We start from the raw sequence: 25,056 nt of genomic DNA, 5'->3' as shown, positions 1-25,056 counted from the left end.
GTTAATTGACAGCATGCCAGGGCGGATTGCAGAGGTCTTGAAAAAGAAGGGTCAACACTGCAAATATTGACTCTTTGCATTAACTTCATGTAATTCTCAATAAAAGCCCTTGAAACTTATAAAATGCTTGTAATTATACTTCAGTATGCCATAGCAACATCTGACAAAAATATCTAGACACTGAAGCAGCAAACTTTGTAGAAATGAATATTTGTGTCATTCTCCAAACTTTTGGCCACGACTGTAGAGTGGAATTGAGACTGCGTCGTCTAAAGACCAATGAGTGAAAAACAGATCAGAATTAGGCTGCCTGTGTAAACACAGCCATAGACAGACACAACAGCTGCTAAATCCAAGCCTGTGTGTGTGTTTGTCAGAGTGAAATAAACATGGAGGTTTCCATAGAAAGATTTTCAAAGGATGTTATCCACTTAATATTTGGCATCTCTCCTCCAGTTTTCTGCTCCTAGATGAATGCTTGTTTACATGTACCGAGCACAGCAGCTGAACTCCTGAAGGCCCCATTCTATTGTGTTTATCAACACACAGCCCAGTGATTTGTGGGCAATGACAGATATTTCTTCCATTTTTTATGATAACAAGCCAGCTTTAGATAAGGTCATGGGGATTTCTTATCTTTTGTTAAGCTGCCAAAGCAAATGTCACAACAAGCACAACAGCTTCAACTGTTGGACAGGATGGTGAAAGAGAATAATCTTTAAAGCACGCATTAAGTATTTTGTATTTTAAATCATCACTGTATGTCTAATAAATCAATTTGTGTGTTTATTTAATTAAAATGTTAATTGATTTTAATAATTTATTTCCCTGCGCCTCTTTTGGCCATTGACATGCTCGGTCTGATTGTGTAGGCCTTAGGAAACTAATTTTAAGATATTGACCGTGTTCGAGAGGATCAAACCTGTAATGTATCATGGGTAAATTGTGACTGACTGACTGACTGATCTACAAATAATAATGAGTAGTTATTTATGATGCAAGGTTCTTTGTAGATCAGTCAGTCGACAGTCGCCTGCACTGTTGGCTGCAATGTCGAACAACTCATTTACATATGCAGCCCTGATTGGCTGATAGGATGGTCTAGAGCCTACCCCCTTACCCAGATGAACAGTCATTGGTGTATTTATTATAATCAGATCCGATTGGGACGTCATGATCTGGGCCAAAAACTCCATCCCTGTAAGGGTCGACACTGGTGGAGACGAGAAGCAGGTACAGGGAGTGAACATTTAATGTCAACGGACATGGAACAGGACAACACAGCGTCTGGATATGAACACATAACGACATTAATGCAGACACAGGGAACAAACGGGGAAGCAGACAGTTATAGACGGGGCAATCAATAAAGGGAAGGAGTCCAGGTGAGTCCAATGAGCGCTGCTGCGCGTAATGATGGTGACAGGTGTGAGTAATGAAGGACAGGCTAGCGCCCTCGAGCGCCAGAGAGGGAGAGCGGGAGCAGGCGTGACAATCCCATCTGAACAGTCTGAAATTCCAGGCATTTCATTCAAACAGCTCTTACACAAAAGGGTATAATCGTCATATTCACAATTTCACAGTGTTATTTCAACCTCATAGTGTGGAAACCCTTTAACTAAGGACAGCGGAATATAGGTTACATGGTTCACAATGGCTACAACATCACCTGACTTTACACGCAGTATAGAATAACTATGTGGACTTATGTGATTCGTTTTGAAATCAGGACATTGCACAATGCACATAGACATTTATTCATTTAATGTATATTTTATTTATACAGGTAGCCTGGATCCTATTGAGATAAAAGTTATATTGTAGCGACCTTAACACAACACCTAGTGACTTCATTAAACAGTTTGGACCCCCGGGCGTAACGGTTAAGGCGTTAGCTTGCCAGTCACTGGTTGGGGATTCCCCCAGAATTTGCAACAATTGATTTAAGGCCTGAGTGGGTGTGGTATATTGGCTAAGAGCTGTTCGACCCGAGCCGGAACTCCTGGATATAGCCTTGGTGTGTTGGCCATATTATAAACTGGGTGGTTTGAGCCCTGAATGCTGATTGGCTGATAGCTGTGGTATGACAAAACAGTTATTTTTACTGCGCCAATGTCGTTGGTAAACAGTTTATAATAGCAATAAGGCACCTCGGGGGGTTGTGATATATGGACAATGTAGCAAGGTTAAGGGCTGTGTCCAGGAACTCCGAGTTGCCTTTGAGATGCCTTATTGCTATTATAAACTGGTTACCAACATTTACGTCATCAATGTACGCCAATTATGCATTTTCACCTACAAATACTCATACCTCCAAGACAGTTTACTTAAACCTTTCAATGGATTCTTCCAGGTTAATTATGAAATCCATCTATCTAACACCAGACACTGTGATAACCTTCACCCTACCCTCTGCCACACCTCACATAGTCCATTCTCTATCAGATACAGAGGTACCATACTCTGGAATTCTTATCTTCACATTGCCAAAACATCATCATACCTCAATAACTTCAAGCGAAGACTGGGTGTCAGCTTGATAAACCAAACTACTCAGTAATCTCCTCCATATAGCCCAACTCTCACACACTCACATCCAAACACACATTTAACAAAACATATGCTGTTTATTTTTATTGTGATTGTTGATCGGTTCATCAGTACATTTATGATTAGTGTGTTTTGTTATGTTTTAACAAAACTTTTTTATTTTTGAACTTATGTCTTGTATATTGTTTTCTTTGTGGTGTGGTTTTCATATAAGCCCTTGGGCTTCCAACCACACCTGCACATTTATTCGTTTTTATCTGTATTGTTGTTTATCACTTATTTTCTTTGGTACAGATAAATTAAACCTAAAACCTTAATAGAACAGTAAACAAGTATATTTGTGTCATACCCGTGGTATATTGTCTGATATACACACAGCTGAAATGCTTTTTTCAGCCAATCAGCATCCATGACCCAAACGACCCTGTGTATAATTAAGCAACAAGGTACGAGGGGATGTGGTATATGGCCAATATACCACGACTAAGTGCTGTTCTTATGCACGACGCATCGTGGAGTGCCTGGATACAGCTCTTAGCCGTGGTATATTGGCCATATATCACAAACCCCGGAGGTGCCTTATTGCTATTATAAACTGGTTAAAAATATGTTTTGTCATACCCCTGATATACCACGGCTGTCAGCCAATCAGCATTCAAGGCTCAGACCACCCTGTTTATAATGTGCTACATCTTGAAAAACAGTTTAAGTACAGTCAGCTACTGTCCTACAGCTGCAATCTCTCTCCACCAGACATATGTGTGCAATAGTCTGTGAACAAGTTTACTATATCAGACAATATACCACGGGTATGACACAAATATACTTGTTTACTGTTCTATTAAGGTTTAATTTATCTGTACCAAAGAAAAGAAGTGATAAACAACAATACAGATAAAAACTAATACATGTGCAGGTGTGGTTGGAAACCCAAGGGTTTATATGAAAACCACACCACACAACAGGCTGAGCCACACAGCGGTGACAGCTCTACAGACTACATCCTCCCCCCCAATAAACAAATGAATTGACACCACACACTCATACACATAAACAAATGTACTTTCAAACAGTTTACCAGAATATAGCCCGCACCATGCACGTTTATTTCAAAACTACGCACACATTAGTTTCATTTTTTAATTAGGGTCGCGTTTAGGCTACAGTTGGTTTTGTTCCTTTGACTCACTCTGCAGGGTAACATGAAGACAGACAGACAGACAGACAGACAGCCGACCAACTGGAACAGCTGTTGATATCAGCCTCTGTCTGGAGCAGTGCCTCCAACGCAGTTGAATTGACCAATTGAATGCCAGAAGACTGTTTCAACGGGAGTGTACTTCGATACGTAGACTCTTTTATTTGCTAAATCGTTTATTACACTTGGCAGGTAGACAACGAAAAACAACTGCTACCTCTGAAGGACATTGTTGACTTTTTCCTGGGCACACTAGAGTTAAAGTCTCACCACGATTAGGCCGATTGGATTGAAATCAGCCACTAAAGAGGCAACATGTCTGGGATCAAGAGTTCAGTGAATTTGCTGAGGGTCGCAGTGAGGTCGCAGATCGTCTCCAAAGCCGCCCTGTCACACAAGCCTGCGAAGCACCACATATCCGCGGGCGTAAGTACATGCAGCAGGTTGCTGAGCACCTTCCCTATCCTAGAATGCTCCCCGCAGTGCGCGTAAAAGCTCGTCCTTCACAAATCCATTTGATTTCTGTCTATTTGAAGCATGATTTTGCATTATAAGACTATATCAAAGTCATATGGGGTTAATGTAAAGATGGTGATATTAATAACTGACTATTACAGTTTTAGGACGTCTCACACGGTTAGGCTATAGGGTCCATGGCTAGAAAAGATACAGCTTTTGTCAAATTAAGGTCAAACGTTTATTTTTCTTGCATTGTAGCTAACCCTACCCCTAACCCCTTTCCTAACCTTAACCTAATTCTCCTAACCTGCTACGAAAAGGGAAATCTGACAAAAGCTGTATCCCATCTAGTGAACACCAGGCTGGTCTATAGGGGAAGTGCGCATAACGCCATTATCACTGTAAATTCCTTCACGTAGGCTAGTCTGTTGCATGCATGGATAATTCAAGTCCTTTATTTTAAAGTGTGTTTGACATTTGTTTTATGTGTTTGGCATCGGATAACTAAGCTACGCACATTTCCTGCCTTGTGGTCTAGTTCATGTGCGTGGAGCCTACTTGAAATTGTGCCATTAATGTGACCTTGTAGGACTTTGCCAAATATAGTCAAACTGTGCCCAGTTTGATTTAAATCTACAGCTGGGACGTTGGGAACGATACTGACAGAAATGTCTCACCACTGTTTAAAGTCCACATTCTCATCTAGGGTGAATTCAGAACAAGTATGGAGACTTTTTGCATTTAGGTCTTCTGTAACCTCTTCAGACATCTATCCAACATATTAGCCCAACACATGATGCATTTTCTGAAACCCTCAAGATCACATACAAAAACATGTGGATATTCACAGGAGGCATGACACACCCATGTGTGTACATTGAATCAAAACCATAGTTGCAGCTTGCATTTTGTAGACTGGGACAGCAGGTTAGATCAACTGCACACCATTATAGTACTAACTGTGGCTCAATTGGTAGAGCATGGTGTTTGCAACGCCAGGGTTGTGGGTTCGATTCCCACGGGGGGCCAGTACAAAAAAATATATATATATTAAATGTATGCATTCACTACTGTAAGTCGCTCTGGATAAGAGCGTCTGCTAAATGACTAAAATGTAAAAAATGTAAATGTAACTGTACCCCAATGACAATTCAATTCCATTTGATGTGATTAGGAAACATCTGAGGATTTCAGAAATGGATTCTGTGTTGGGTTAATATGTTGGATAGATGTCTGAAGAGGTTACAGAAGACAGAACAATCTAAAATCTCTTTCTGAATTCACTCAAATAAGATTACTAATATGAGTACTAATAAGAGTACTAATAAGAGTACTAATAACAGTATTAATAACAGTATTAATAAGAGTACTAACAGGAGTACTAATAAGAGTACTAATAATAGTACTAATAAGAGAATTAATAACAGTTTTAATAACAGTACTAATAAAAGTACTGATAATAGTACTAATAACAGTACTAATAAGAGCACTAATAACAGTAGTAATAATAGTACTAATAACAGTACTAATAACAGTATTAATAACAGTACTAATAACAGTACTACAATGAAAAATTAACAGGATAGAGTACTAGAAGAACCAGGGCACCAGTACAGGGGGTCCCAAATGTAAACTGGATCTCTTTCCTCCATTGGAAAAGCCTATAAGACTGTCCCACTTTAGCTACTCCATGCTGTCCTACTTTAGCTAGCTATGGTTGGTAAAGTGGGACCACAACAAAAATGACTGAAATACAATTGAAACATAATATTGAAACATCCCATACGGAAAAGTAATACTTGGCAATATATATATATATATATATACAGTACCAGTCAAAAGTATGAAATAACACATATGGAATCATGTAGTAATCTCAAAAATATGTTGATATATCTCAAATATATGTTGATATATCTCAAATATATGTTGATTTGTTTAACACTTTTTTAGTTACTACATGATTCCATATGTGTTATTTAATAGTTTTGATGTCTTCACTATTATTCTACAATGTAGAAAATAGTAAAAATAAAGAAGAACCCTAGAATGAGTAGGTGTGTCCACACTTTTGACTGGTACTGTGTATATTATGGGAGCATTATTTCAGTCATGGTAATAAAACAGAACAAATGACACAAAACCAAAAAAACATGACCATTAATGCCCTATTTGCAATGATTGATTTGTAAATTAATTTAAGGCATAAGTTCACTTTTTTACCCCTTATTGTCAGTCAGATGGTTCCTTACCCTGTCCACGGGCCAGGAGAAACTGTAATCCATGATTTAGAGGTGTTTAAATAGGCACTAATAACATGAGGGGGATTTGGCCATGAACATTTAACTTTGACTAATTGCCCCCATCAACCCCATAGCTGTTATGTTAGCCATCTGACTATAAGGTGTAAAAAAGTCAACTATACCTTTAACATCCTTCAAATTATTCATAAAAAAACAACAACTCTGTTATGGTGTATACATTTTTTTTTATGGGATACTGTGAGATTTCGAGATGTAGATCATTTGTCTACTTACCCAGAGTCAGATGAATTGATGAATACATTTTTATCTCTATTGAAACTTAATATTGAAAGATAATATTTTCAAGATCAAATAATTGTAGGCCTAAAAATGATGTAAATGGTGTTGTTTTCATCCAGGAGCAAGCCATTGCATTGACAGTCTTTTTCATCACCATCCTGGGTCCGTCTGGTTATGTCCTGGCCCACCTGGAGGACTACAAGCACCACTCCTAAGTGGACCTGTCCGGACTGACCCCCGATCCACTTCACCGATGAATTACTCCAGATGGCTTCTCCTGAAGTCTCCTAAACCCTTTATATGAGGGATGATTATATTAATGAATGTACCAATAAATGAATGTCCCAATACTACGACTGTCTCATCTTCTGATCTAAACCATCACACACATGCACATGTAAAGCACATACAAAAGTATGTTGACACCCCTTCAAATTAGTGGATTTGACTATTTCAGCCACACCTGTTGCTGACAAGTGTATAAAATTGAGCACACAGCCATGCAATCTCCATAGACAAACATTGGCAGTAGAATGGCCTTACTGAAGAGCTCAGTGACTTTCAACATGGCACCGTCATAAGATGTCACCTTTCCAACAAGTCAGTTCATCAAATTTCTGCCCTGCTAGAGCTGCCCTGGTCAAGTAAGGGCTGTTATTGTGAAGTGGAAACGTCTAGGAGCGACAACGGCTCAGCCACGAAGTGGTAGGCCACACAAGCTCACAGAACGGCACCGCCGAGTGCTGAAGTGCATAGCGTGTAACGCGTAAAAATCGGCTGTCCTCGGTTGCAACACTCACTACCGAGTTCCAAACTGCCTCTGGAAGCAGCTTCAGCACAAGAACTGCTATTCAGGAGCTTCATGAAATGGGTTTCCATGGACGAGCAGCCGCACACAAGCCTATGATCACTATGTGCAATGCCAAGCGTCGGCTGGAGTGATGTAAAGCTCGCCGCCATTGGACTCTGGAGCAGTGGAAACGCATTCTCTGGAGTGATGAATCACGCTTCACCATCTGGCAGTCTGACAGACGAATATGGGTTTGCCGGATGCCAGGAGAATGCTACCTGCCCCAATGCATAGTGCCAACTGTAAAGTTTGGTGGAGGAGGAATAATGGTCTGGGGTTGTTTTGCATGGTTCGGGGGAGGCCCCTTAGTTCCAGTGAAGGGAAATCTTAACGCCACAGCATAAAATGACATTCTAGACAATTTTGTGCCTCCAACTTTGTGGCAACAGTTTGGGGAAGGCCCTTTCCTGTTTCAGCATTGCAATGCCCCGTGAACAAAACGAGGTCCATACAGAAAGGGTTTGTCGAGATTGGTGTGGAAGAACTTGATTGACCTGTACAGAGCCCTGACCTCAACCACATTGAACACCTTTGAGATGAATTGGAACGCCGACTGCGAGCCAGGCCTAATCACCCAATATCAGTGCCCTACCTCACTAATGCACTTGTGGCTGAATGGATGCAAGTCCCCACAGCAAAGTTCCAACTTCTAGTGGAAAGCCTTCCATACTTTTGGTCATGTAGTGTATATTTTCTAGTAGATCAGTAGGCAGAAGAGACATTTCTGTTCCTCACAAAAATGGACATCGTATCTATTCTATTATAAATGCTATTATTATATTCTGATAGCTAAAGGTCTCATGGTGCATTTACAATAACCACAACACATTTTTTTTTCATTTAACCTTTATTGCTGAGGAGTATTTCTGTCTGTAATAAAGCCCTTTTCTAGGAGAAAAATAGTTCTGATTGGCTGGGCCTGGCACCCCAGTGGGTGGGCATGACTGCCAAGTGGGTAGGCCTATGCCCTCCAAGGACCACCCATGGCTGCACCCCTGCCCAGTCATGTAAAATCCATAGATTAGGGCCCAATACTTTTTTTTCAATTGACTTATTTCCTTAGATGAACTGTAACTCAGTAAAAACTTTGAAATTGTTGCATGTTGCGTTTATATTATTGTTCAGTATAGATTTGATTATAAAAATTGTTTTTGTGACATAAATGTGTTGTATACGTTTAGATTTTTAAAATATGTAAACAACATTGCCTAACTTTTTTAATGATATTCCTGAAGCTACTGAAAAGAACTTTGAATCCACCCAGAAAACACTTTCCAGTACATTGCATCAGCCACCAGAGGGCAGCTTTTACTGTCAACGAGACAGGTTATGTATCCATATGACAGGGCTGCCCCCACTACTCTTCCTGGAGATCTACCATTCTGTAGGTTTTCAATCCAACCCTAACCTAACGTACATGATTCAGATAGTTAAGGTCTTGGTGAACAGCTAATAAGAGAAATTAGAGTTGGGACTGAAAACCTACATGACGTAGAACTCCAGGAAGAAGGTTGTGCAGCCCTGACATGGTAGTCTGATTCTCCTCTTCCGCTATTTACATAATGTCAGAAGACAGAAGAAGCTCATCTCATCTCTGCAGTATACCTGTGTTCACCTAAAATGACACCTCTAATTCTGAGCCGGGAGGCTGGTGTTTGTTATGCGTCAGTGGCCAGTAAAGTGAACGCTTGATAAGACCTGGGTCGTGTTCATTAGGCACCAAAAGGAAGAAAATGGACTGAAACAGGGAGGGACTACCTGGAGTTGTCCAATAAGAATCCTTCAGTTGTAAGTTCCATGGCAAACATTTTTTACAGTGTTTCCTGTTGGGTGTGCCCTAATGAACACAACCCAGGCCTTGAACCAAGTGCCTTACGCGCTCTCTTCCTGTAGCCATGGAAATCCCCATTTCCCTCTCTATTGTATTAGTGGTCAATGAATAATTATAGGTGGAGGTTAAATCTAATATAGCACAATGTTTACAGCAACAAATCTTTTTTGTAATATAACATATTAATTCATAATTCATCTTTATTACTGTTTAATTACCATTCTGCCATGGACTTTCTTGGTAGATACCTGATAATTACTGTAAAAGGCAAATAAAATGCCAAGAATATTTATTTATAAAAGATGCCAATTCAAGAGAATGTTTTTGAAACATTTTTACTGAACCTCACATTAGATTTGGTATGCAATATAAATTAGGGTAAATATATATCATCCAACCTTTAAATTGACATGAAACCACCTAAAATCAACAGATTGTTTTCTCATTCCCATTCTGAACTGAAATGTGTACATAACTGAGATAGCATAGTGGCACACCATATCAAGATCACCCATCCCCAAAACGTCAGGTATCACATAACATGAAAAACACCTCAGAATATAATCAGATATTATACTTCATTTTGAGGTTCTCTGATAACTAGTTTAGAACAATGCAACTACTGAAACAGTATTAATTGATTCATAATTTAATTCTATAAATAATTTCAATATAATTTGCTCAGTATAAGAACAACGCAAAAAAAAACAGGGTCAAATAAAGGGAAACTCATCACGCAGTTCCATTCTGTCTTTTGAGAATGTAAAGAAGATTAAAGTCTTGAAACAACATTTAATGTGAAAGGAGCCCGATATGTAAAGTATTTCACCTACAAAAGGCAGAAAACATACCCAAACACACTGATGGAAGTTAATCACAACCCAGAACATTACTATAGGCTTAAGAAAGATAGTTAACATTTCACATGCTACTCAAACACTGTAGCTATTTTAGTACACAGTCATTGTCTTACATCAGATGATGATTGTGCCTGCACCGATAAGCTTCAGAGCCTGTGACAGACAACAGGTGACAGTCCATTTGATTCATTCTACCTCACCCTCGTCCTCGTCCTCGCTGCCTGAGCCTTGCTGTTGTTGTTGATCTTGTTGTTGTTTTTGATGTTCTTCTTGTTCTTCTTGTTGTTGTGGTTCTAGACGTAGTTGTGTTTGTAGGTGTAGTTGTTGTCCCTGTGGTATCTGGTCTCTCATTCGTCGCAGGTCGCCAGAATTCATCTGTGTCATCGAACCATCACTCCCCAGCATCATTGGCTGGATAATATTGGACCTGAAAGATAGAAAAGTCTCAATTCAAAAGACATTTATGATGATTCATTATTCCAATACATATGGCTGCAGTGCTGTGATCATTACTGTGTATTATTTATAATATTACATGTTTACATTGTATTGAACATCACTACTGTTAGGAAAGGAGGTAGTGGATTAAGCAACAGGTAGACAATCTATTTCCACATTTCCAAAATCATTTTCCACATTTCAACAGTCCATTTCCACATGTCTACAGTCCATTTCCAGATTATAGTCTGCTAACCAGTTTTATGACACTATGTTGCACAATCGTACATGAATACTCTGTTAGCTGTTTTTTTTAGAGGGTAGATCAACTTTAATATTGCAGATAGATTGTAGCTTCCATCAATGTAATTGTCTGCATCATTTTCTTTTTTTAAATGTCTATATATATACTCTGTTAGCTGTTGGTAACAGCTCCTGCCTCAGCTCATTAATGATGCATGAACCACAGTGGGAAGGGAAGCGATGAGGACACCTGCTGGGAGACTGTGGCACTGCTGCAGTGAGCTATCTGTGTCTGTGGCCCTGTTCCAATAAATGCATCCTTCCTTACGTTGTTCTTTAGAGTAATCCCTGATCTCACACGACTGGGTTGCTGTAGGATATCTAGCGGAGTCCTGGGTTTCACCTATCCAACCATTTCAGATCAGCGATTAGGCTACTTTGAAAATGCATCTTTACCTGGAGAGCTTATCAAACATGTTGACCAGCTTCATGGCCTCCAGCTCCTTCTGTTCCTCTGTCATTCCCTCCATGGGGTTGGGCTGCTCATCCTCCACTCTGCCTGTCACAGGGTTAATTCTGGCCAGGACAGAGAACACAATGCTACTCATTCTGAATAAGGCCAAGATGGCCGAACCTAAATGTCAATGATTTTTAACTCTTCTAAATAAGGCATGTATGTATTAATTTCAAGAGCGAAAGCTGTGTCTGTTTCCTCCAAGGACAGAGAACAGAGCAGGGCTCCATTATTAATAAACTTCAATTCAACTCACTGAGATTTGTCCATTATTAATAAAGTTAAATTCAAATCACTGAGATTTGTCCATTATTAATAAAGTTAAATTCAACTCACTGAGATTTGGCCTCACGGTACTCTTCTGTGTCACTGTCCTCGTCCTCAGAGTAGACGCCTGGGTTGCCCCCCCCTCGCAGAAGCCCCCGGGCGGCCAGGAGACCCGCTGCATTGCCATAGCCTGTGTACTTAATGAACCTGGACACTGCACGGGATGGAAAGGGGGTGTGGATGGGGGACAATAATTATATTACAAATCCTACAGTTTCCTTATTATGGTAGTCTCATGTTACCATACTTCCAAATGTGGTTCATCACTCGGCTATTGAGAAAGCCAGAAATCAAGGTTCCTACTATGATGGACAACAGTGAACAACATAGCAATAGAGGGTACACACGTCAGGGCTTTATGAATTGTAGAAAATTAGAAAGCAGAGAAAAACACCACCACTCACCACTTTCTTTGCACAGGACGAATAGGAACTCTGCTGCACAGTTCTTGACATCAGTGTCAATGTTGGTCATCAGGCGAACAAGCTTGTTGCGAAGGGCGTTCCCCACTTCTGGTAGATTCTTCACGTCCCGCAGAGGAGGGAGTACCTACACACACACACACACACACACAAACGAAGAACCAACTCAATGGGACATTCAGTAATTGACGTGCAATTGGATGAATGAGGAGATGAAACGTCCAATCACCTACCTTCATCCTGAGGAACTTTCTGGTTTCCCTGTGGATGCGGGCGCTCTCAGTCAGCAGGTTAAGAGAGGGGAGCATGGTCTCCTTCAGTTTCTTGCCCTGGAGACCCACACACATAACTGTTATTAGACAGATAATACAACAACCTCTTCAGCTAGCAGCTAGACCCACACCGACCGATACGGTGGATGTTATTTGAAAGATATCATCAAAGTCTCTCACAAGATTTGGTTCTGCATGCTGAGATGAATTATTGACATGTCTCTTATGGATGAGACTAGACTGTTTCATTACTGAGGCCTTCCAGCTGTGTCCTGGTTGTTTACCCATATCCCCAAAGACACTGGTGTGCCTTCCGGAACACCCTCGTAACAACCTTCAAGAACAACATCCCATTTGGAGAGGTAATCATATCCCAACCACACAGCCAGACACCCTCTGCAGGGACATTATTATATCACCTGTAAACACCTCGGTGGACGGCACACAGAGAGCAGCTCCAAGAGCAAAGACTATACAAGAGATCCAAGAGATGGCAATAAACTGATACACACTAATGCACGTCCAAACAATGTGTGTATGCAACTGTTTATGGCACCTTTATGAAAACACATTGTCTATGTAATGCTGATTAGAGTTTTCCTTCATTCCATTTTAGAGCACCGTAAACTACGCCCACTGACCGTTGAGCTTTCATCTGACCAATCGCATTAGTTCTGCCCTCGAGGCAAAGATGCCATCAGAACAAGATTGAAATCTCCACTGAGCATTTCTAACAGCATCTCAACCTGTTGTTGAGGGTTAAAATCCAGCTCACCCTGTCTAGCCTCTTCTCCATGTACTCCAGGAGCATGTTGACGGCATCCATGTTGACCCCCATGTATTCTATTGAGCCCTGCTGAACCTTGGGCATCAGCAGCACATCCAGACAGGACAGAGGGAGGTTCCCCAGTAGGTTCAGTGAATGACTGCAGTCCAGGAGAAACACGAAGGGTTATCACAGGAATGCAGCCCAGGAGAAACACAAAGGGTTATCACAGGAATGCAGCCCAGGGGAAACACAAAGGGTTATCACAGGAATGCAGCCCAGGGGAAACACAAAGGGTTTTCACAAGACACAGTTTAGCTCAGATCAAACTCAATTCCTGGAGGGCAAAGTGTCATCGGGGATTCGCTGCTCCCTTACTTGATTGAACAATTAAGGTCAACCTGGTGGTCACCTGGCTGTCTAGGTGTTAATTGGACACAAATTGAAAGGAAATAACAAAACCAGCAGAGACATGGCCAGCCCTCCAGGAAGAGACAGCCCTCCAGGAAGTGAGTTTCACACCCCTGGTTTAGGTTCAGAACGCCTTTACTAAGATAATAAGACCTGTTACCTGTGAAACTCCTCTGTGTCGTCCTGTGCGTCAGTGCTGCTCATCAGACAGTGTCTGAGGATGGCTCCCAGGTGTCTGAACGCCGCTGCCTCCTCCTATAGGTTCAGCAGAGGAACTGTGATTCATTATCATTATATTGATGTATGAAAACAACACTATGCAAGGTTTACAATACACAGTAATATGCTATGGAGGACAAGGTTAGAGCCAATTCCATTTCAATTCAGTTTACCTCCTGCAATGATGAAATTGACCCAAACCCTGATGGCGGATCCTCTCTTCAGTGCTCACCTCGTCCACCTCACGGCGGTTGGCGTCGTAGGTGATATTGAAGAGGATCTTGAGGATCTCCATGGCTCTCTCGATCTTCTCCCGGCTAAGAGGGGGCAGTTCGGCCGGTTCCTCAGAGTCCGGATCGACCTCCACCCCGGCCCGCCCCACCTCGAAGGTATCAGGCCAATACAGCCCCAATGTAGCATCCAGGTGGTTGGACAGCAGACTGACCCCCCGCAACTCCCTCAACAGCTGGGTTCGCATCGCCACGCGCTGAGCGGTGAGAAGGAACATGAGGCGCAGGTCGAAGAACCTTACGTAGTGGTTCCACTGGTCCTCGCCACACTGCTTGAGACGCTCCGCGATACCAACAATCAGCTGCAAGTCCTGGCCCACCTGCACAGCCACCTTGGTTAAAGAAAGAGAGAAATCATTAGGAATGCATCCTAAATCACACTCTATTCATATTACAGTGCACTACTTTTGAATCTGGCCGCATATAGGTTGTGTCGCAAATAACCCCCTATTCCCTATATAGTGCACTACTTTTGACCAAAGCCCTTTAGACTCTGGTCAAAATAAGTGCACTTTAAAGGGAACAGGGTGCCATTTGGAACACAGCCTATATCATTATGGTGCAGGAATAAAAAGCTCTGGGGAGTAGTTATACACAGCATTCTCTATATTCAGACCTGTTACTTCTTTATCTAAATATTATTTTTGCACAGCACCGACCGGTATTCTCCAGTGTGGTTAAGCCTATATCATCACATCACCCTGTTTTTTTGTTTTTTTTATCCACCTTGTTGTGCAAGCAGATGTTGCAGATGCTCTTCAGCGCCTCTACGATAACCTCCAGGTCCGGGTTCTCAGCGAAAGGGACGAGGACCACGCTGCCCTCGCAGTCCACGTTGCCGTGGGAGATCGCGATGCCAGCGTGCCGGCTGAGGGTCTGCATGGCGGTGTGCGTGATGAAGGGCGCCACGTTGTTCTTGTCACGTGACAGGATGCGGATGGTCTCCAGACAGGCAAGCTGGCAGGACGGTTGGAGGTCTCGCTCCAGGAAGCCCAGCACTAGCTCTCCTAACCTCTGAGGACACAGGTGGACCAAAGAGATAGCGTCACTAGACCTAGCTACTCAGTATGCAAGTATGACGACACCTCCAAACGTTTCTATACCAATGGGGTGCTTGTCTGTGTAACTAAAGTACATGCATGTCAGTACAGTCCCAAACAGGCCTTTCCCCATCTCCAGAAGAGAGGATGGGATGGGAAAATTGCTTATTTTCATGAGATTCAACATCAATGGGGAATAGGTGTTTAGGAGGTTCTTCCACTAGTTCTGCATAAGGTATAGGTTTTAAGTTCCAGAAAGTCCTCTGTTTGGGCTTAAAACTGTGTAAAATAGACCAAGTCAGAATCAAAGCCACTAAGCTACCCTGTGATCTGTGAGTAACAACAATCATTTAATTATCAGACACTCTCTCTTCCTTTCTAGAGATATCACAGTAACACCCTATAAAAAGCCTTTTAATTAATAATACACACGATGCCTCTGACAAAGAACTGTCTCGTTTGACTGATATGATGACGGGAAACAGTCTAGATCAAATCTCTGCATGTCTGTGGGCCGTGATAGTGATTGGCAGCTGTCTACACAAAAGCTGCCACACTGGGACGAGCTTGGACTTATTATTCACTGGGGTCTCAGATGCTTCCAATGCACATAAATAAAGTACAAAGGCCAAGTAATCAATAGCCAGTATATTTGAATGCCATCGTTGTGAATTTGAATCAATCTAAATCAAATTAAGTGTTGAAAATAGACTACAGTCCAGCATCGCTTTGTCATTATGAAAGTAGACTACAGTCCAGCATCGCTTTGTCATTATGAAGGTAGACTACAGTCCAGCATCGCTTTGTCATTATGAAAGTAGACTACAGTCCAGCATCGCTTTGTCATTATGAAGGTAGACTACAGTCCAGCATCGCTTTGTCATTATGAAAGTAGACTACAGTCCAGCATCGCTTTGTCATTATGAAGGTAGACTACAGTCCAGCATCGCTTTGTCATTATGAAAGTAGACTACAGTCCAGCATCGCTTTGTCATTATGAAGGTAGACTACAGTCCAGCATCGATTTGTCATTATGAAAGTAGACTACAGTCCAGCATTGCTTTATCATTATGAAGGTAGACTACAGTCCAGCATCGCTTTGTCATTATGAAAGTAGACTACAGTCCAGCATCGCTTTGTCATTATGAAGGTAGTCTACAGTCCAGCATCGATTTGTCATTATGAAGGTAGACTACAGTCCAGCATCGATTTGTCATTATGAAGGAAGACTACAGTCCAGCATCGCTTTGTCATTATAAAGGTAGACTACAGTCCAGCATCGCTTTGTCATTATGAAGGTAGACTACAGTCCAGCATCGCTTTGTCATTATGAAGGTAGTCTACAGTCCAGCATCGCTTTGTCATTATGAAGGAAGACTACAGTCCAGCATTGCTTTGTCATTATGAAGGTAGACTACAGTCCAGCATCGCTTTGTCATTATGAAGGTAGACTACAGTCCAGCATCGCTTTGTCATTATGAAGGTAGTCTACAGTCCAGCATCGCTTTGTCATTATGAAGGTAGACTACAGTCCAGCATCGCTTTGTTATTATGAAGGTAGACTACAGTCCAGCATTGCTTTGTCATTATGAAGGTAGTCTACAGTCCAGCATCGCTTTGTCATTATGAAGGTAGACTACAGTCCAGCATCGCTTTGTCATTATGAAGGTAGACTACAGTCCAGCATTGCTTTGTCATTATGAAGGTAGACTACAGTCCAGCATCGCTTTGTCATTATGAAGGTAGACTACAGTCCAGCATCGCTTTGTCATTATGAAGGTAGACTACAGTCCAGCATCGCTTTGTCATTATGAAGGTAGTCTCCAGTCCAGCATCGCTTTGTCATTATGAAGGTAGACTACAGTCCAGCATCGATTTGTCATTATGAAGGTAGTCTACAGTCTAGCATCGCTATGTCATCGTCAGAAAGACACGCCATAACCCATCCATAACCAAGTAAAGTTCAGGATCATGAGTCTGTGCACGTCAGATGTTTTCCTATCCCGATATAACACAGTGCACCCAGTGGGCCCTGAATGTCCTGAGGCAGTAAGCTTCAGAAACAGAATTATAGCTGCCTAAGTCAGGAGTCTGGGCCATTTAGAATGCCTCCCAAATGGTACACTATTCTCTCTGGTGTGCACTACTTTTGACCAGGGCTCTTGTCAAAAGTAGTGCACTATATAGGGAATAGGGTACCATTTGAACCCATCAAATGTAGGGCTCACAGCATAATGTCTTTCCCTCCCCTTTGGGAGACAGAGTCAGGATGAGTCAGTTGTTGAATGTTGAGAATGATTGATGGTTGCTGCTCACTCAGCTTGCCTGTGCTTTGCTCTAGGGGAAATGATGATAATGAGAATCGACAATGCCCTCATCAATGAATTGCCTAAATAGCTTGCGTTGTGTGAGGTCTCCAGAGATAGCATGTGGCTACCGAAATAAATAGCTTTGAGGGATAGGACACAGCAAATGTAGGACATCAGATAAGAATTACATAATAGCTTGTAACTGCTTGTAACCAATTAGGCTGAAGCAAGTCACAGATACAAGTCACAGATACAAGTCACAGATCCCTATTTCTCCAAAACACAGTACATGAATGCACACTTCCTGTCAGTCAAGACTTCTCCAGGTAGCTCCAAACCTAAATAAATTCACCACGGAATAGTGGTTGTGTCCTAAATGGCCCCCTATTTCCTATATAGTGCACTGCTTTAGACTGGAGCATAATGGACCCTGATCAAAAGTAGTGCACTACATAGGGAATAGGGGGCCATTTGGGATACATCCCGGTATCTGCTAAGTTCTCTCATAATGCCTTCTTTCAGATAGGGTGCTGTGTCAACAGTGGACTAACCGCATCCGACATTTAACTTGACCGTGGCATTGAGAAAACTTGACCATGGCATTGAGAAAACTTGACCATGGCATTGAGATAACTTGACCATGGCATTGAGATAACTTGACCATGGCATTGAGAAAACTTGACCATGGCATTGAGAAAACTTGACCATGGCATTGAGATAACTTGACCATGGCATTGAGAAAACTTGACCATGGCATTGAGAAAACTTGAACAAATCGTCCAGTCCCGGATATGCTGGAAAGCTGCTGTTGATGACGGCCTATACTCCAGCAGTAGTAAGCCCTAAGTAAGTATGTGGCAATAACATTTGTGGAGAGGAACTATAACATTACATACAGCTATGGACAGCATCTCCAAGGATGACCAAATGATATGGACTCTCAAATAAGTATGGGCTATATTTCAACACACCGCGAGGAGCAATGGGCCTAAGTAAATTTCAACACGTCAGTGATAAGACTGATAAGCCTAATTGTGATGGATATCAGACAACATGCTGTCAATAGTGGCAGAAGTGCAGCAGAACATGGGTGAGCCATCATCAACTAGCTGTAAAAACATCCAGGAAGAGGGTCTGATACCCCTGTAGATGTAAAGACAAAGTCTTGGTCACTTGCTGCAGGTTGTCTCTCATGAAAAGAATGTTATATGTCTACTTCTACGAACCCAAAGTGTATTTCTTGATATAATGTAACAACAATTATTAATTACTTACATTATGCCAAATGTCTAAATACATCATTAAGAATTGAATTTGTTGTAGAGATAAACTTTGGGTTCAAATATACTGAAACACTACCATTACACACGTATACCTCTTGTAACTTCCCATCCTAGTGTACAGGCACGCAAGAAGAAAGAGATGAAAGATGAAAAGGAGAGTTAGTGCAGAGGGGATTTGGTGAGACTGACCAGCATGGGTTATACTATACTCTATACAGTATGGTAGATACCAACTATCAATGTTGGTGTTTGGGCTGTATCCCACTGCAATTCTACATAATCCAGATTACAAGCAAACAGTATAGTTAAAAAACTGATAATTCCAATGCCTCACTGACCAATGAGAGTACTGTATCCTACTGTGATTCTACATAATCCAGATTACAAGCAAACAGTATAGTTAAAAAGCTGATCATTCCAATGCCTCACTGACCAACGACAGTACAAGGGAGATAGGGTGCCTTTTCAGATGTAGCCTATTCCCTAGATAGTGCACTACTTTTGACTAGGCACCATAGGGCTCCGGTCAAAAGAAGTGCACTACATAGGGAATAGGGTGCCGTTTATGACACATCCATTGAAAAAATAAAATCCGTACCTCTCTCTGCTCCTCTTCATCTGTGGTAAATGTGAAGCACCGGGTCATCTAGGAGGAGGCAAGAAAGTAAAGAGAAAATATTATAACACATTTGGTACAGTAAGCCTGTTACCAGACCAACCCTTTGTTATGCTACAGTAAGTCTGTTACCAGACCAACCCTTTGTTATGCTACAGTAAGCCTGTTACCAGACCAACCCTTTGTTATGCTACAGTAAGCCTGTTACCAGACCAACCCTTTGTTATGCTACAGTAAGTCTGTTACCAGACCAACCCTTTGATATTCTACAGTACGCCTAATAACCAGACCAACCCTTTGTTATGCTACAGTAAGTCTGTTACCAGACCAACCCTTTGTTATGCTACAGTAAGCCTGTTACCAGACCAACCCTTTGTTATGCTACAGTAAGCCTGTTACCAGACCAACCCTTTGTTATGCTACAGTAAGCCTGTTACCAGACCAACCCTTTGTTATGCTACAGTAATCCTGTTACCAGACCAACCCTTTGTATGCTACAGTACGCCTGTTACCAGACCAACCCTTTGTTATGCTACAGTAAGCCTGTTACCAGACAAACCCTTTGTTATGCTACAGTAAGCTTGTTACCAGACCAACCCTTTGTATGCTACAGTAAGCCTGTTACCAGACCAACCCTTTGTCATGCTACAGTACGCCTGTTACCAGACCAACCCTTTGTTATACTACAGTAAGCTTGTTACCAGACCAACCCTTTGTTATGCTACAGTAAGCCTGTTACCAGACGACCCTTTGTTATGCTACAGTAAGCATGTTACCAGACCAACCCTTTGTTATTCTACAGTAAGTCTGTTACCAGACCAACCCTTTGTTATGCTACAGTAAGCCTGTTACCAGACCAACCCTTTGTTATGCTACAGTAAGCCTGTTACCAGACCAACCCTTTGTATGCTACAGTACGCCTGTTACCAGACCAACCATTTGTTATGCTACAGTACGCCTGTTACCAAACAACCCTTTGTTATGCTACAGTAAGTCTGTTACCAGAACAACCCTTTGTTATGCTACAGTAAGCTTGTTACCAGACCAACCCTTTGTATGCTACAGTAAGCCTGTTACCAGACCAACCCTTTGTCATGCTACAGTACGCCTGTTACCAGACCAACCCTTTGTTATACTACAGTAAGCTTGTTACCAGACCAACCCTTTGTTATGCTACAGTAAGCCTGTTACCAGACCAACCCTTTGTTATGCTACAGTAAGCATGTTACCAGACCAACCCTTTGTTATTCTACAGTAAGTCTGTTACCAGACCAACCCTTTGTTATGCTACAGTAAGCCTGTTACCAGACCAACCCTTTGTTATGCTACAGTAAGCCTGTTACCAGACCAACCCTTTGTATGCTACAGTACGCCTGTTACCAGACCAACCATTTGTTATGCTACAGTACGCCTGTTACCAAACAACGCTTTGTTATGCTACAGTAAGTCTGTTACCAGAACAACCCTTTGTCATGCTACAGTAAGCCTGTTACTCGACCAATCCTTTGTTATTCTACAGTACGCCTAAGAACTAGACCAACCCTTTGATATGCTACAGTAAGTCTGTTACCAGATCAACCCTTTGTTATGCTACAGTAAGTCTGTTACCAGAACAACCCTTTGTCATGCTACAGCAAGCCTGTTACTAGACCAACCCTTTGTTATGCCACAGTAAGCCTGTTACTCGACCAACCCTTTGTTATTCTACAGTACGCCTAATAACCAGACCAACCCTTTGTTATGCTACAGTAAGCCTGTTACCAGACCAACCCTGTGTTATGCTACAGTAAGTCTGTTACCAGACCAACCCTTTGTCATGCTACAGTAAGCCTGTTACCAGACCAACCCTTTGTTATTCTACAGTACGCCTGTTACCAGACCAACCCCTTGTTATTCTACAGTAAGCCTGTTACCAGACCAACCCTTTGTCATGCTACAGTAATCCTGTTACCAGAAGCCTGTTACCAGACCAACCCTTTGTTATTCCACAGTAAGCCTGTTACCAGACCAACCCTTTGTTATTCTACAGTAAGCCTGTTACCAGACCAACCCTTTGTTATTCTATAATAAGCCTGTTACCAGACCAACCCTTTGTTATTCCACAGTAAGCCTGGTACCAGACCAACCCTTTGTTATTCTACAGTAAGCCTGGTACCAGATCTGTTTGTGCTATCTTGCCAACTCCTTGTCACTCATTGGCACACCAAACAATGGTTGCCATGACAATACCATTTGGAGTTGGAAAGAGAGCAGAAGCATTCTGGGGGCCAGGCTAAAGCTACAGGATCAAATGAGAACCATTTAGATGGACAGGATTTGAAGGGCCTCAAAGCTTCAGGAATCTATTTGCGTTTCTCAAAAGACTTAATCCTGTTATGCCAATAGATACGAACCCACAGAAGTATAGGTAGGGCTGACTACTGATGCTCGGTGGGTAGTCTCTGTGAGGTAACTCTGTCTAAGGAAAGACAAATCACACAAGCATCACTCTAAACTATGACTCAATAAGTATTGACTCATTGAGATGAATTTGTAAAGCTGAATTGTTTCTGCTTTGCCTTCAATCCATTTGGACTCGATTATGCCTGTTTCAAAGTCACATGTTAGTAATGGTCACATGGCATACGTCTATGCAGAGAAGTGTATGTTGTGAAAGGCACTTTGTGTGTGCAGGAACAGGATACTCGTCCACTACTGAGATATGGCCCTAACATTATACTGATCAACCATTTCCAGTCAGACATCATAACATAAGGATGTCAGAACTGGGGCTAATGTGTTTGTCCACAGACGTATGTAGGCTGAATACCTACTATAAATAATAATACAGCGGAATACGATGGGAATAATACAGTAATATCACACACACACACACACACACAGTGGGGATTGTTGACTAAAGAGGGTTACAGGGTATGAGGTCGGTTGCCCAGGCAATGGCCTCCACAGAGTAGACTGAGCAGACAGCAGGGTGGTAGCATAGAGATCCCATTAAATGATACTTATGGGTGGTAGTCTGAGGGTTAGGAAGGCTGACTGGCTCAGCCTCAGGGATATATACTCAAAGTGTGTCTGCATATTGCTAGGCTTCCCTTGGCTTTCTCCTGCTATGATATCATACAGATATCCTACAAATCAGTGCCTGTAATGATATCGAGAGAGAGAAAGCTACTGTAGCCTTCCCATCCATGACAACAGCATGATTTGCACAAAATGCTACAATGACATGTTGCCATATTTATGAATAGGCCTACAACAGAACAGAAGACTCGAAACAGTTACTGATCTGTTATGGCTGCTGGTGCTCAACGGACAGGTAGTTGACTGTCACACTGTAGTACCTACCCTATGTAAGTGCGTGTGCGTTTATGTGTCGCTCCCTATAATAACACTTATTATAAGAGCTCAGGACGTCTACGAGGTTGAACAATATGTTCGCATGTTTCTGTTGCAATTGATCATCAAAGTGTCATGACGTTACATTATCGTCAAAGAGATGTTCAATCTTATTACTGTCAAATTGCATAGGAATTCAACTTAGAAGAAAACATTTTTTATACTGTACTTGATAACGATAACGACAACAATGTACCTTTTTATTGTAGGTCTGCAGTGCCATCAATGCGGCGTCTTGATCGCTCGTTTCCATGTTTTCTATTATAGCATTTAAATCCATGTTTATTTTTGTTGTGTTCCCGGTTCACCCGAATGTTTAGCGCCTCGCCGATGTCATGTACAGGACTCTACCGTACTGATAGCTATATGCACATATGACTCTGTGTGATAGTCACTCGGCTCTGATCCTGGAACTCAAAAACCAGCGATGATAAGATTAGCGGAGGGTTGAAAATTTACTGCTTTGCACCTTGGGATTTGTAGTTCCTTTTTTCGGTAAACAGCATAATATGGAGATATTATTTACACATAAGATGACCCCCCCCAACCAGTATTTTACGCTGCTGCTACTCTCTGTTTATTATGTATGCATAGTCCCTTTACATACATTCATATACATACTACCTCAATTGGCCTGACCAACCAGTGCGGGCTATCTGCATTGTGTCCCGCCACCCACCACCCGCACCTCTCTTGCACTACTCTCTGTTCATCATATATGCATAGTCACTTTAACCATATCTACATGTACATACTACCTCAATCAGCCCGACTAACCGGTGCCTGTATGCAGCCTCGCTACTGTTATAGCCTTGCTACTGTATATAGCCTCGCTACTGTTATTTTTCACTGTTATTTTACTGTTGTTTTTGTTTCTTTACTTACCTATTGATCAACTAATTCCTTTTTTGCACTTTTGGTTAGAGCCTGTAAGTAAGCATTTCACTGTAAGGTCTACACCTCTTGTATTCGGCGCACGTGACAAATACACTTGGATTTGATTTGAGTTATACATGTACATGGCCACACCTCTGAATTGTGAACACTTTTGGTATGTCAAAAGATTCTAAAAGTGTAATTTCCTCAGAAAGCGTCTCAGTCATCCAGTGGCTTCATCCCGAGGGAGGCCTTCCAGAGACTGTTTGATGAGCTGGACAAGGACAGGATCAAACAGGTAATATTATTTTATCTCTAAGACAATGTTCATTTCTTTAAAACTATGCAATTGGCAGACTGTCAGTCTAACACCAAGCAGACTTTCATCATTTTGGACAGAAGCAAACCTGAAAAGTTATTGTGAAAGGAGATTGAACAGGATATTGAAGTCATTGTTTTCCTCTGTAGCGTCCTATATTGTCTGAGTACTGATCTAAGTTCCTGTGCAAGGTTCAGTATATGTTTAGTCAGCATTATGTCACTGTAGTGGGGAATGCTGTGGCCCTGGCCAATGTTTGCATCTGTGTTCACTATATCACAATATTTTATGAATTCACTTAAATGTTTGTTTCTGCTTGATCCTAACAGCTCTTAGTTACGACACTAGCCTGGAATCCTAACTGACATGCTTTGTTTCACCATAACAATATTGAAAAATAGCTTATCAGTTAAGGTTCCAGGCTACTTATTCACAGTAATATTGTTGATAGAGGGTACAAAGCATAGTAGTGTAAATTCACTAAAGTATCTCTATGTAGGCCTGTTTATACTGTAAGTCATTTGACAACTTAAAAGGAGGGCTCGTCCGGGATTTGAACCCGGGACCTCTCGCACCCTAAGCGAGAATCATACCCCTAGACCAACGAGCCTGTCATAGTGTCAACAACCAAGAGTTTAAATTCCACTGCATGCCACATGTATAAGGAATTCCTGGCAAGTTAAAGCGGTTGCATGCTCAGTAAAACTGCTCAGAGACTCCCACCTAGTGGCTGTTCTAGACTCTGCACAGACATGTTGATCAAATGGAAACAGACAGAGGACTCATCATGGATAAAACGCAATTTTGGAATGGACATTGCAATTGAGGGCTTCCACCATTTCAAAGTCGTCAACTGGGTGGGTATTCCTATGAGTTGGGAGCAATCAGCCAATGAAGAAGAAGACGATTGACTACTTTAAAATGGATATAAGATAAGTCCTCTATCTATCTCTGTTGATCATCATTAGATTCAATTGGAAAGGCAGTAGACATAGGCCCTGACCCATTTTGTTCACCTTCTCTG

At 41.7% G+C, this 25,056-nt stretch overlaps 2 protein-coding genes and 1 non-coding gene across 4 annotated transcripts; 1 reads left to right on the top strand and 2 right to left on the bottom strand.

Annotated features, from left to right (window-relative positions):
• Positions 1 to 3,749: 3,749 nt before the first annotated feature.
• LOC106561622 (cytochrome c oxidase subunit 8B, mitochondrial) lies at positions 3,750 to 7,103 on the top strand. The gene is made up of 2 exons (XM_014125747.2): positions 3,750 to 4,174; positions 6,870 to 7,103. The coding sequence occupies exons 1-2, from the start codon at positions 4,064 to 4,066 to the stop codon at positions 6,963 to 6,965; spliced, it is 207 nt and encodes a 68-aa protein (XP_013981222.1). The 5' UTR covers positions 3,750 to 4,063; the 3' UTR covers positions 6,966 to 7,103.
• Positions 7,104 to 9,750: 2,647 nt separating this feature from the next.
• Positions 9,751 to 23,282, bottom strand: ric8a (RIC8 guanine nucleotide exchange factor A). Of its 2 annotated transcripts, XM_014125745.2 has the most exons (12): positions 23,034 to 23,282; positions 19,424 to 19,471; positions 18,918 to 18,935; positions 14,920 to 15,207; positions 14,136 to 14,525; positions 13,845 to 13,939; positions 13,283 to 13,433; positions 12,469 to 12,564; positions 12,218 to 12,362; positions 11,823 to 11,967; positions 11,429 to 11,548; positions 9,751 to 10,718 (listed from the first exon to the last, which is right to left on the bottom strand). In XM_014125745.2, the coding sequence occupies exons 1-12, from the start codon at positions 23,115 to 23,117 to the stop codon at positions 10,478 to 10,480; spliced, it is 1,821 nt and encodes a 606-aa protein (XP_013981220.1). In that variant the 5' UTR covers positions 23,118 to 23,282; the 3' UTR covers positions 9,751 to 10,477. The 2 variants fall into 2 exon arrangements, with proteins under 2 accessions (XP_013981220.1, XP_013981221.1); XM_014125746.2 differs by lacking the exon at positions 18,918 to 18,935.
• Positions 23,283 to 24,570: 1,288 nt separating this feature from the next.
• On the bottom strand, positions 24,571 to 24,642 carry trnap-agg (transfer RNA proline (anticodon AGG)). The gene has a single exon. It is a non-coding gene; the product is annotated as a tRNA-Pro (tRNA).
• Between the last annotated feature and the right edge of the window lie 414 nt (positions 24,643 to 25,056).

The sequence above is a fragment of the Salmo salar genome, chromosome ssa10, assembly GCF_905237065.1.
Source record: "Salmo salar chromosome ssa10, Ssal_v3.1, whole genome shotgun sequence".
Taxonomy (NCBI): domain Eukaryota; kingdom Metazoa; phylum Chordata; class Actinopteri; order Salmoniformes; family Salmonidae; genus Salmo; species Salmo salar.
The sequence above is the reverse complement of the archived record's forward strand: the minus strand, read 5'-3'. Positions and strand labels throughout refer to the sequence as shown.

Excerpts from the sequence above, each read along its gene's own strand:
- LOC106561622 (XM_014125747.2), top strand. The coding sequence starts at position 4,064 with ATGTCTGGGATCAAGAGTTCAGTGAATTTGCTGAGGGTCGCAGTGAGG. Across the intron at positions 4,175-6,869 it reads AGCACCACATATCCGCGGGC|GAGCAAGCCATTGCATTGAC; the intron begins GTAAGTACATGC and ends GTTTTCATCCAG.
- ric8a (XM_014125745.2), bottom strand. The coding sequence starts at position 23,117 with ATGGATTTAAATGCTATAATAGAAAACATGGAAACGAGCGATCAAGAC. Across the intron at positions 13,434-13,844 it reads GACACAGAGGAGTTTCACAG|TCATTCACTGAACCTACTGG; the intron begins GTAACAGGTCTT and ends CCTGGACTGCAG. Across the intron at positions 12,565-13,282 it reads TGGAGAAGAGGCTAGACAGG|GGCAAGAAACTGAAGGAGAC; the intron begins GTGAGCTGGATT and ends GTGGGTCTCCAG.